Source organism: Frankliniella occidentalis, unplaced genomic scaffold (genome assembly GCF_000697945.3).
Source record: "Frankliniella occidentalis isolate FOCC.00 unplaced genomic scaffold, Focc_3.1 Scaffold25, whole genome shotgun sequence".
NCBI classification, from domain to species: Eukaryota; Metazoa; Arthropoda; class Insecta; order Thysanoptera; family Thripidae; genus Frankliniella; species Frankliniella occidentalis.
The window spans coordinates 694,771-707,566 of NW_026267155.1; the positions used below are offsets into that span (position 1 = coordinate 694,771).

The 12,796-nt window shown below is 43.4% G+C and overlaps 1 protein-coding gene across 4 annotated transcripts in view; it reads right to left on the bottom strand.

Moving 5' to 3' along the window:
- Nucleotides 1-724: 724 nt before the first annotated feature.
- Nucleotides 725-12,796, bottom strand: part of LOC113213728 (acetyl-CoA carboxylase) — a 44,330-nt gene continuing 32,258 nt past the window's right edge. For 3 of the 4 annotated variants that reach the window (XM_026432873.2, XM_026432872.2, XM_026432877.1), the window contains 23 exons: nt 10,743-10,857; nt 10,506-10,635; nt 10,301-10,419; nt 10,031-10,211; nt 9,746-9,948; nt 9,446-9,655; nt 9,141-9,311; nt 8,883-9,045; nt 8,361-8,778; nt 7,886-8,264; nt 5,726-7,792; nt 5,445-5,648; nt 5,047-5,349; nt 4,676-4,945; nt 4,451-4,571; nt 3,986-4,338; nt 3,771-3,891; nt 3,495-3,688; nt 3,241-3,376; nt 2,687-3,135; nt 2,432-2,602; nt 2,201-2,338; nt 725-2,107 (listed from right to left, as the gene is read on the bottom strand). In XM_026432873.2, coding sequence (XP_026288658.1) covers nt 1,991-2,107; nt 2,201-2,338; nt 2,432-2,602; nt 2,687-3,135; nt 3,241-3,376; nt 3,495-3,688; nt 3,771-3,891; nt 3,986-4,338; nt 4,451-4,571; nt 4,676-4,945; nt 5,047-5,349; nt 5,445-5,648; nt 5,726-7,792; nt 7,886-8,264; nt 8,361-8,778; nt 8,883-9,045; nt 9,141-9,311; nt 9,446-9,655; nt 9,746-9,948; nt 10,031-10,211; nt 10,301-10,419; nt 10,506-10,635; nt 10,743-10,857 — 6,733 coding nt within the window. In that variant the 3' untranslated portion in view covers nt 725-1,990. Of the gene's footprint in view, nt 2,108-2,200; nt 2,339-2,431; nt 2,603-2,686; nt 3,136-3,240; nt 3,377-3,494; nt 3,689-3,770; nt 3,892-3,985; nt 4,339-4,450; nt 4,572-4,675; nt 4,946-5,046; nt 5,350-5,444; nt 5,649-5,725; nt 7,793-7,885; nt 8,265-8,360; nt 8,779-8,882; nt 9,046-9,140; nt 9,312-9,445; nt 9,656-9,745; nt 9,949-10,030; nt 10,212-10,300; nt 10,420-10,505; nt 10,636-10,742; nt 10,858-11,926; nt 12,084-12,796 lie in introns of those variants that run through there. The other variant, XM_026432876.2, reaches the window with a different exon arrangement.

The following is a 12,796-nucleotide window of genomic DNA, read 5'->3' on the forward strand; positions in this document are numbered from 1 at the left end:
GGGGGGCAGGGAAGTCCAGGGGCGCACCACACAAGGCAGCGGGACGGAACGAGCGCGTATAGCGTAGCGACGAGGGGAGGGCCGTTCACTCAGGGTCAGCGAACGACATCTGCCGGCGGCCCGCGAGCGACTGAACCCCGCGCCCGCCAAGAGGCACCGCATGAGCCGCCGGAGCGCCGCGCGCCGCCCCTCCCCGCCACGCTCCGCCCCCCGCGGCGACGTGCAGGGAGGGGGCGCTCACCTGACCTCCTCCCCCTGCCCCTCCCCTCCCGCCCGTCCTCCATCCGGTCGGTCGCGGCCCTTCCCTCCCCGCGCACCTGGGCGGCCGGCCCCGGCCCCGGGCCCGCCGGACCTGAACCGCAGCCAGTGGCGCGGCCGCGGCCACGGTCGCAGCGCAGCCGCCACGGCGGGTTATTTTGACCAAAGAGGGTCAGGATCGGTTGGGACGAGCCGGGGGGTGCCAGCCGACCGGAGGGGGTGTCCTGTGTCTCAGCGGCCAGTCGCACAGCCCCACACCCACACCATCCCCTCAGCACCTCCACCACGATGTGGCTCACTACAGCGAATGATCTGTGAGCGTGAGAGTCGAAAAATAATGATATCGTCACGCACAAGTGGCAACACCACACAGGGATGCTTGGGGAACTTCCCTGATTAGACTTGCTCAAAAAAAGGGGGTATAACTGCAGTTTGAAGAAATAATTTTGGAGTTGGAAAACACAAATCAATTGCAATAAATTTTATTTGTTTCAACAATTTCAACATGACTTGCGTTTGTGTTCCCTACGATCTCATGCTGAACATAAATTTTAGGTCGATTTATCACTATAACAACAGGTAACTATGGAAAATTCAGATGTGTGATAAAAATCTTTGTTAAAATTAAAATGAATTGACCATAGTTACTTCAAGTATTTCAATACATGCTGAGGAGGTGACACCCATTAACATGTAATTCTTAAAAAAAACAAAAACAAGATGTATCATCCTGTCTATCATCTAATCACATTTGTACTTTTACACTTGCGTGTACCACAACATATAAAAAAATAAAAATAATTTAGCAACTGCATCAGAACTATGCTCCCTTTAAAATAGATAAATGACAACATTGCTGTCTGATAAAAGAGTAACAGTTGCTGGACTAATCAGATACTTCTTATTAACAATATGTACACAGAGGGAGGGAAGCTAAAAACAAGTTAATCTCGAAATTTAGCATGAATTATTTAAAACGCGTAATAATTTATTGCATTAGTAAAGCTAGCTTGGCTTAGACCAGCTAAGCCTTGAGCATGATAATTCATTTTATGCATTCAGACTTATCTCAGAGATTGGAACAAATTTGATCATAAAACACCTAGATGTTAATTACTGTCTTATCAGAAGATAACAGGAGCATCCAAAAATATGTTATGTTACTCAATCACATCTCATAAATTCATTGTCATTCCCGTGCCTCACAACCTGGTGTTATCACTAAGATGACTTCACATAAATAACAGTTCACAAAATTAACAATGACAATAACAAGGGAATGGGGTGCCTAAAGGATTGCTCAGCAGAAGATAAATAGAATAGAGAATAGCACCCTGACAATGACATCACATTAGATCGGCAACAGCTCACTGACTTAAGAATACAAGCATTTATTTCTTCAGTCATTCAATGAACGAATATAGAAACCTAAGGAAATAACTTTAAGTGCTTGTTCTCCTTCTCAGTTACAGGGGGTAACATTGCTTATTTGACATACTGTGGTAGAGTCCAGGTACCATGTGCATTACCACGATTCACAGCCTGTGGATGAAATGGCAACTAGGAAGAAAGAGAAATTTCAATTCTCCTGATTATTCTCTCTTTGGAATGAAATTGAAGCCTTACAGGCAAAAATCCTTCTAGCATTTTCAGACCCTACGTTTGAGAGAGCAGAAATAAAGCTATACTGATACCGAAGCATACTCAAATTTTCTACTACTTAATATGACTACTATGATTGTTGGTCCTCGCCTTGCTGGGATAGGGATTGCAAAACATGTGCTCTCTGTTGTGCACTTAGACCTCGAACCATTTCTACAACAGCGTTCACAGCAGCATCAGGGCACTCCTGAAATATTGAAGAAAAATTTATTAGAGTATATTTTATAACTGCCTGGAATAAATTTATCAGAATCTATCAATTAGATTAAATAATATGTACCTCAATGGAATTTCTGATGCCCTGTACAACCGCATCTTGCTTCACAGCACCAATATTTCTTGTAACAATAGAGTGAGAAGAGTTGATTTGAGACTCAAACCAGCCAGCCATTGCCTCATTGTTCTCCCATTTGTAACCCTAGAAGAGAAGAAAATAACATGAGGATACTGTGCAACAACAAATGCAGTAAGAGGTTTGGAAAAGTTATCACATGCAAACTTGAAAACTTACTTCCATTTCTCCCTGATCCTCAATAAACCACCGTCTTAACATGGCCTTAGCTTGGCCATCACTCAAGTCTTTCTTAACATTTGTCAGATCTTTAAGGATTTGATTTTCAAGCAAAACTCGTTTCAGACGCCAAAACAGAATTTTTCGAGATTTCCTCCATGGTATAATTTCCTAAAATGAGGAAGAAGAAATAGGTTGAAAATAGAACATTTCTTCAATTCAACCACATTACTATGTAAAGAGATAGATACTTACACTAATGCATCCTTTCTCAAGCATTCTTTCAGGGGTATCATGTAGGTCAGCAAAGTGAACAGCCACTTGATGGAAAAGAGGCAGCAGGAAAGCTTCGCGTTCCTTCACTTGCTTGTCAATTTCAGCCCTCTCTTCTGGTGGCAGATTTGCAGAAGCAACTTGTTTAGCAACAAGCTGGCTATACTTGGCATCCAATCTCTGCATCAATAGCTTTTGATCCTTTGGCTTGAACTTGACTTCAACAATACCCTCCGCTTCAAGAACTCCACCCCTGCTGTCAGGATCAGCAAACATCTCAAGATGTCTGGGGTTGATGGTTGTATCAACTACAGCCCACGCACCTCCTCTCAACTCTCCATTGGGTGGAAGATACACAAAAATGGGCTGTTTGTAATCATGAAGAGCATCGACAATATAAGCACCAAATTTCATGATCATTTCGTACATATCTACAAGGAAAGAAGAGCCATGTAGAGTTAAAAAACAATGTATTGAAGACAAAATTAACAACAATAGGCAGAATTGATTTTTTTGTTTTAGCAAAGAATACTCACCCTTCATTCCGGAGGAGAACCCTCTCCAGTTGGCAAATATTAAAAGGGGAAGGTCCTCATGACTAAAGTCTTGGATAGCCTGAGCTGTTTTGTAAGCAGAATCTGGGAACCAAACTTGTCCAGCTTGTGAGACAGTCTAGAGAGAAAAACAGGAAAAGAGCAAATTCAAAAATGGCTATCTATAAAATGACTCATTTTCATATACTTAGTTGCTTCTCAAAAATCAAAATTCTAAACATTTCTGCAATTCTAACCTTTGCTTCGCTGTCCAGATTAGCAGGATCAGCTGGAAGATTGAGACTGATTGTTCTTGTTTCGACCGCTATAACACCCATGGGTATACCACCCAAGCGGGCTCGCCCAGTAATGACAGTTTGAGCCCAAGGTCGCATTATTTCTTCCCAGCTACCATTATCAAAGAATCCATGTTCCCACTCCTCAGGGTTTACTGTTTGAAAACAAAAACAAAAACAAACATATAAACAAGTGATTAAGAGAAGATATACAGAGAATATAGTTTCTATACTGACATGGATTTTGTCTTCCACCAAGCATCCAGCGTGGATCATAAGGAGCCTTGGTAGGCATGTACCCAACTTCACGGTCCACAGGGTCAGCTGGTTGAATCATTGGAACCATGGAAAGTTTATCCTAAAATAGATTGTAAGTCGCATTACTTTGAGAAAAATTCAAGCTAAAATAAACATGAAATCATATTATGGTATGTATTTTCAAATTAACAAACCTTAGGCATATATGAAAGCCATTTCAGCATAGAATAGACACCATCCAGATCATTTGCATCAGTTTTGTGAGTGACACCGTTGTTGTAGACAATTTGGGTGCCTCCAAGTTGGTTATTAGATGCATAAACTTCACGACCTAAGACTTTGTTTAAGGCTTGGTAACCAGTGAGAATAATTGGTGAATTTTCAATCTGGATCAATCGCTGTCCAAGTCGAACAACGTATGATCCAATTCCAATAGCACGGCATGTGACCATGGAAATAGTGACAACTTCTTTGTATGCTTGTGATGTTTCACCAGCAATAAGACCCGCATATTTCAAATTTTCCACACCAAGGCCGTCTTCCTTGCCTGCAGAAATTAAAACAAATTAATTATAGTTGAAATTTACCTAAGGAAATTTTATGTTGCATATAGTACTAATAAGATGTAATCTGAAACACAAATGATTTCAAGGACTGACCGATAATGTCTGTGATCTTGTATCGTGATTCTCCTTCATCATCAATGAGCACAGTTTTCACAGCATTTAATGAAGCTACCTTGGAATAATCATCAGGTGCCAGGTAGATATATTTGAAACCCTATAGAGACAGTAATTAAAGTAAATGTAATGAAAATTTAACACTGGCCTGTACTGGGGATTTGAGAGTCTGAAAACAGAATATGATATCAAATACTACTGTACCTTGTCTGGTTCTTCTGGATCTTCCCATGCAATTTTGAAAAGTGATTTAATTTCATTAGCAAGGCCAATGCGAGCACCACTGTTGGCTGATATGTACAGTCTTGGGATTTTCAATTCACGAGCTCTCTTAGATGCCAGATGGAAGACCATATCTTCTCTAGGACCAAATGAACCAACAAGGAAGGTCAGGTCATTAGCAATGACAATGACATCTCTACCCTCAGGGTACTCAGGGGTATACATAGTCAAGCGCCAAGCAACCATGCCAACCTAAAAGACACATCAAAATTAACAAAAGAATATACAACTCTTCAAAAAGTAACTTTACAAAAACTAAATCAGAATGTTTCGAGTGTGAAAAATACACTAACATTGTTTTCTCCAGGAAGCCTTTTCTGTTCAACAAGCGTATCTTGATTCTCCATGACCAATTCAACACTATCCATAAGCAATGTGGGTACTTCAATATTTTGTCCAGGTCGTTCCTCAATATATTCCTTCCACAGACGTTCAATCATCTGGCGGAACATGTCTGGGAAATCATAAACATAGGTGGTACCAGCTGTCTGAGCCTGGAACCTTTTCAATTGAAGGTAATCTTTAGTGACATATGGAGTGGAAATAGGGAGCCCATGGAGAGGGCCCTGTTTAGAACCAAATGATTCAAATTTGATCTGAAAATAAATAAATTGAAAAAAATTAACATAGAAACCTTCATTTTCTTCTAAACAGTACATTGATTAAAGGTATTAATAGCAACAACACTTACAATGCCAGTGATTGGATCAGTGACCTCCCTATATACACTGATGTCAAGATAGTAACCACTGTCATTGGTAATGCACAAGCGAATTATGGAGCTTGGACTGGTAGGTGTCGTGCGAATGGTCATCTTCAGTTCAGCTTGTCTGACACGCAGTTTCCAAAGACGAGGACCATAGCGCATGACCATGTTAGTCACACTCTCTTCAACCTGTTCACAAAATATTATAATTAGTAAGGGATGAAATTATAAGACAGAATTAGAATCATGAACTGATCGTTTCATACCTTGGTAGGGTCTAAAATAACAGTAGGAACAAAGTTCAGGAAGATATGATTGCAGTCTGTCCTCTTTGAATATGGATGAGAGAATGCCACTTCCAACTCGTCCATGGCTTCCAAAAGCACTCTTTCAGCTTCATTGTGCAAGTATTCAAATGATGCCTCTTTAGTTATTAAATCAGAATGTCTAATAATAGAACGAATAAAGAAACGGAAGTCTGTGACTTCCTGTCCCTTGGCAACCTTAGCACGGCCAAGGTAGAGGTGCATTTTACGATTGCTAACAGGAAGGGCCTCCAAGTCATAAGTGCGCATTCTTGTGAGCTCAAGCTGGAAAGCCATGCCAGGTTCCAAGTGTCGGTAAATTCGATCTTCGGCAAAGTTGTCACGGTATCTATAGGTGAAGAATTTGGGGAACTGCCTCTTGTTGAGAGCAAGGAATGTAACACGGCGAATGCAGCGGCGTTTCAGCTCATCCTTCATCTGAGCACACCACTCACCAAACATCCGACTAAGCTGTGAGTCTTCTACATCACCATTGTCCTTCACAGCAACACACAGAATGTGGATAGGCTCCAAGCGCTGCTTGATATCTGAAGGCTGGTCACCACCAGAGATGCTGATAGAGGTACTGTCACGAGATTCACTGCCACTTTCAACAGCCTCAAGGACCTTAGCAGAGACGGAAGCTGGAGATGCCATATCTTCAAGCAGGTCCAAGATCTCATCAGCATTAGATTCAAAATTTTCAAAAGAATCAAAGGCAGCCATGCAACCAGTACGCTGGAAGGAGTCAATTAGAGGCAGCTCTCCTTCAACAGTGGGCTCAGAGACAGTACCTGGTGGCAACCTATTAGGGTGAGAAGATGGTAAAAGGAATTGGAAATGCACGACACTAACTTCCCCAGACAATTCCATGTGCTGCAAGCATGTCAGGTCATATGAAATGTATGCTCTTCTAACATATACTTCCAAAGCTGCATTGCACACTGCTTTGTTAGTGTGGTAGAAGAAGTCATGAAGGATGTCAAAGATAGAGGTCTCGGACTGAATGAGCTTCTGCAGGTTTTCTGGGTGGAAATCATGACCATACATATCCACAGCAGACAAGAATATGGATTCCATTTGGTTATGACGGAGTTCATAGGCAGGTTGGTGAGCAGCAATCAGTACCTGACGAGCCCTGAGGGCAACTCGAGAGTGCTCAGATCTGTTAAGAGTTGTAAGTTCATTCAGAGTGGTAGCCAACTCATCAGTCAAGCCTGGTTCATTAGCCCACAGATGGTCAATCAGCATGGTAACAAGCATATTTTTCTTTGCCACTTGACTGTGTGAAAAGATTGTGCCAGTTACAGTTGCCATGTTATCCTTGAAGTTTTCTTGAAGGGCTGACACACATTTATCATACTGACCCAGTTGGAATTGACTTTCAACAGCATAGTACTGTCTCAACAGCTCATGCACAGCTGTCTTCATTCTGCCTCTAATACCATTTCTGTACCTCTGGACAAGCTGTACAACACCCTGAGTTGCCATGAAGAACACATCTCGCTCAGCGCGTTTTTGAAGAGTTGCGGCATGTCCATCAATAACACTGGCAATTTGCTGACTGGGAAATTGTGCTAAGACAGATGTGATATTTCTTTCATACAAGGCCATCAGTTTCCTAATTTTCTTTTCCACTGACAGGGGGATACGTCCAGAAATTGAAGCAATAACATCTTGAAGCTCAAGTAAAGGCATGCTGGGGTCTCTCAAGGAGGTCATAAACTTCTCAATAATGTCCCGCAACCTTGCCAGGTGATAAGGCTCTGGGAGACAATAACCGGCCAGAATATTTTCCAGCATGGTTCTGTACTGGTTGTGGAGATGGTTGAGTTTTTCCCCAGCACTGGATACATTGCCGTCTTGAGGGAACTGGCCCTTGTACTCCTGGGCAACAGTGACCAATGATGCGTCATCTAACTCAAGATGAGCAATGAGGGAACCAGCATCCAGGACGGCACCAGGTCGCTTGTGGAAGTAAATTGTGCCGGATTCATTGCACACCAGAGTCATAACCATCTTCATGACCTAGAAAATGCCAATAACAACAACAATAAGTGAAAAGGAGAAAAAATTGCAAAAAGAAGTGAAATTTAAAAGCAAGCAGAAAACTGCATTCACCTCAATTTCAGCATAGGCTTGACCAGCTGAAATATGACCCCCATCTTCCAACAGAATGGAAATCAGCTTGCCAGTAGAAGGAGAACGAAGCTGAGAAGGATCATTTTCCTTCTCAAACACACAAGTTTGGTTTCCAATCACAACACGATACCTATCTACCTCTTCCTTCATGTAGGTTGTAAAACTTGAACCATCAACAGAGAGAAGAATTCCTCCATCAGAAAGACGGTGAGTTTCAATCTCTTTAAATGAACCATTCATAATCAGGAAATAAGAGTTTGGTCCAGACTTAGTGGTTTGGACCTTGTACTTGTAGCCTTCATGAATCAACTCCACATTAACTAAATGATTAAGCATATTGGCAGCCTGAATTTGACCCCTAAAATTAAACAGAAGAAATAACACTATTAGTACAGAACACAAAAAATAATTTAAAAAATGAACTTAAGACAGATCACAAAAGAAAAACGCTTACTTCTCAAGTGAAGTTTGGAAACCCTGGAAAGCATCTAGAACCTTGGCATCTGCAATGTGCAAGGCAGCACACATCACACCAAGAAGTACATCAGGCTTCTCAGCCTGCATTCGGTCTTGAATGAGTCTGTCTAACCAAGCGGTATCTATTGTGTTGTCCTGGAAGCTAGGTGTCTCCAAAAGCGTAATTAGATATTCAACAGTGGTACGGAAATCACCACGAATAGATAACTCTTTCAGAGCAATGACAAGATTTTCTCTGGCTTGTTCTCGGTTTTCTCCCCAGGAGAAACAATGCCCAAATTGAGAGTCAGCAAATTCATGGAGACCTCCTGAAGCTGCTACTGAGAAGTATCCCCAAACATTCTTGGAAGAACGGAAGTTTAACTCTTGTACTGTTCCAGAACTAGGCTTGAATCCTAAGGGCAAAAGAATAAACAAATTTTAAATGTCCATAAATTAAATTTTCATAGACTAGGTTTACAAGAAGAAAACTATACAATAGTAATATGTAAGCTTGTACCTTCATCAGGATTTTCACTAGTGATACGAGCAGCAATTACATGACCCCAGGGCTGAGGTTTGTGCCTAGGATTATCAAAATCGATAGGGCTGTCACCCCAAGGAGATTCACCGAAGTAGAGGCGAATATCTTTAATTGCACTCAATGGTAGACCCATAGCAATCTATACCATAAAAATAAAGAAAATTAAAGAAAATTTGTCATTTACATAAATTAAAATACTGTACAAAAAAATAATTTCACACAATAAATAAATACCTGCAGCTGCGCAGCAGGCAGGTTAACATCAGACACCATTTCTGTACAAGGATGTTCTACTTGAAGACGAGGGTTCAGCTCCAAGAAATAAAAGTTACCATCCGTGTTGTATAGGTACTCAACAGTACCAGCACTCACATACCCAACCATTTTTGCCAATCGCACAGCAGCCTGGCAAAATTACAGAGAGACATTTAAGAATCAGATACTGATTTTAAGCATTAAACAAACAAAAACAACAAGGAGACAAGGAAGAAACAAAACCCAAAGGCAACACAAAACACAAAATTAATTTTAAAAATTACCTTCTCCATCTCTTCAAAAACTTCAGGAATTGCAATAGCTGCAGGTGCTTCTTCAATAATTTTCTGATGACGACGTTGAATGGAGCAATCTCGGCCAAACAATGAAATAGCATTGCCATACTGATCAGCAAGAAGTTGGACCTCCAAGTGACGAGCACATTTAGCCAATTGCATAATGAAGATAGGTGAGCCTGGTACTTCAGCTTGTACCTATGAAAATAATGAACAAAGTGCAATTATTCTGTACTATACAAATTATAGTTTTAAAAAATCAAGTGTGGCAGGGAAAATAGAACTTACCTGTCTGAAAGCATTTGCAAATTCTTCGTGGTTTTCAACCTTACGAATACCTTTACCACCACCACCCTCAGAAGCCTTTATCATGATGGGGTAGCCAATTCTTAATGCAGCAGCTGCACCTTCCTCTGGTGAGGTCACACAACCTTTCCTGTACAGCTCATTTGATATTTTAATTTTATTGTTTTGGTATGTGGCAACAAGCTCTGAAAATTAAATTGGATTCAATGAAATGATGGATATGGAATTGATTTAAAATGCCAACTACACAACGGACGGAATACAGACCTGATCCAGACCAGGGCAGGGTAGGAATGTTTGCAGTTTGTGCAACAATGCTAGAAGCAATTTTGTCTCCAAGTGCCCACATGGCTTTTTCGGGAGGACCAATGAACATAATATTGTTTTTGTGCAACAGTTCTGGCAGCTTAGGGTTTTCTGATGCATGTCCCCAACCAGCCCAAACGGCCTGAAATAAATAATATTCATTGTAGAATGTATTGAAACAGAAAGACAGTGGTATATGAAAGGCATAATAGTCACAACCACAACACTCACCTGTACTTGATTCCTAATAGCAATGTTAAGAATGAGCTCAACATTTGCATAGTTATTGTTGTTACTTCCTCCAGGAACAGGTACATAGAGGTCAGCCATTTTAATAAATTCAGCGTTCGCTAGAAACACAAATGAGTTTTAATACAATTTAAACTTACAAGAGACACACTCTTTTGATGACTATGGGTAATGATTAACAACTGACCTTTAAGATCCTCAGGAGTGACCATAACAACAAAACGAACTGCTCGCTCATTTTTGAACATTTCATATGACCAACGGCGAATAGAACGCATACACTTAACTGCAGCAATTCCATTGTTGGCAATAAGGACCTACATAACAGAAGAAGATAAGAACTTGAGAGAAGCTGTTTACCAACCACTAAAAATCCATTTAGAATAGAGTCTTTCAGATAGCTAGTCGATGACTTGTCACTTACCTTATTAATGACTCTTGTACCTCCAAAGCGGCGCACAAATTCCTCTGGAGTGGCGACAGTGAAATCTTTGTCTTGAAGGCGTGGGTGCATCACAGTCCCCTGGGACATAGATGGCCTAAAACACACACACACACAAAAACATTTTTTTAAATTGCCAAACCGGGTGTCAAAAGACTGATGACCACTAAAACACAGTTTTGACAAAGTGCATTTAAGCATGTACACCAAGAAAATTTGCACCAAAAAAAAAGTAATCAAACAAACGTAGCCTTAAAAATAATCTTGCAAGATTTACAACAAAACAGCAAAAGAAACCACACTAAACTATAAAACGTTTGCCAACAGTGTTTGCGCGGGCACCTGGACAGCCGCGGGGGCGGAGGGCGCCTGCCCGCGGTGCGAAGCAGGCGCCACCAGCGGCCCGAGCCCAGCCCCGCGGCGCTGCCCATGGGGGCGGGGCTGGCGGCGGGCCTGGAGGCAGGCGCCGGGCCGCGCCGAGGAGGCCGTCGACCAGCTGGCTGCTGCCCCGCGGGCGCCCGGTCCCATCCGATCCGGGTCCTCCGCCAAGTCCCCACGCAACCGGCTCCACCACGACGCGGCGCACTGAGGCCGAAGCCGGCGGCGAGGCCGACGACGTCGTCGGCCTCCGCGTCCAAAGGGCGGACGGTGCAGGACCGCGGCGTCGTCTCGCTCCCACTCGCGGGCCAGGATGCCGGCCCGGCACCGCGGACCGCGGGCGACAGGGACGGCGCTAGACGCCCCCCCCCCCCCCCCCCCGGCACACACAGTTCGAGACGACGCGGAAATAGACGAGGCGCTGCTCAGGCAGGCGGCGCCCGGGAAGCAAAGCCTTACGACTGCCACGGAGGGGCGCAATTGAAGGGGGGGGGGGGAGCAGAAAAGAAAGACGGAGGGAAAACTGAGAGGAATCGGACACCACAGCCACGAGCACGCACTTGTCCACCCGCTAGGTGCGTGCGTCGCGCAGGGCAAGGTCAGGTTCAAGACGCTCCGTCAGCCTGGGAAAGTATTTTAGGAAAATTTTACAAGATTTTTTTCTTTTTTGATTCACGAGAAATTTCATTTTTTTAAAAAAAAAAAATTTCTGAAAAAGTTTTGAATTTTTCCTGGAAAATATTCGGACCATCAAAATTCCCAGCGACTTTTTCTCTCACGCCGAGTACCTCATATCCTGATCGGCGCACTGGCCGCACAGCTGGCGCGGCTGGGGCCCCGACACCCGCGCGACCACCATGGCGCGGCGTCGGCGGCGGGAGCAGCGACTTCCGGGAGGAGACCAAGCCCTGTCACCAAGTACTACGAGGAGCGCGCCCTTCTTGTCCACCCACCGCACGCACCGACCGACACTTGACTGCCGATCGGTGCAGAAGGCCCTGCCGCCGTCGCCATGGGGGGGCCACCAGCGGGAATGTCTCAATCCCGGCGACTACGTCACACAATCCGAACAAAACAACAGATAGCAAATCGTGTAACAATAATAGTAATAGTGGTTACGGCAGCAAACAAGTTTGGCGGCGATAATTCCAACACCGCCTGCGCGGTTACAGACGTTATATTTCAACCCCCACAAAGGCAGAGAAGGCTCAAAAATACTCCCAATGCTTTCAATTACTTCTTCCCACGTGCCAAAAAAATAATAAAAAAAATGACGCTGCAAAACCTCAAAACGGTTATATCATGCGCGTGGAATTTTGACGGAATCGACGAAACCTCATGAGAATTACCCACCCACGGCAGCTCGAGACTGTCGTGGTACTCGTGTACCCAGGAGGATGACAAAGGGCGCTAGTCACAAGAGGGGCCCGAGCCCCGAGCCCCCCACCTTCTCTCTCTCTCGTTCTTTCTCGGAGGGAATTCCCGCGCGACGCGACGACGCCGTAGGCCTCTAACGGACGCCCCACATCTACAAGAGGAAAGAAGGGAAGAGGACCAGGACCAGGACCAGCCAGCAGCGTGCAGAGACACTCTACAAATATGCCATTACCAAATGCATTGACTTCCGTTATTAAAAAATAAAAATAAACTAAATTAAC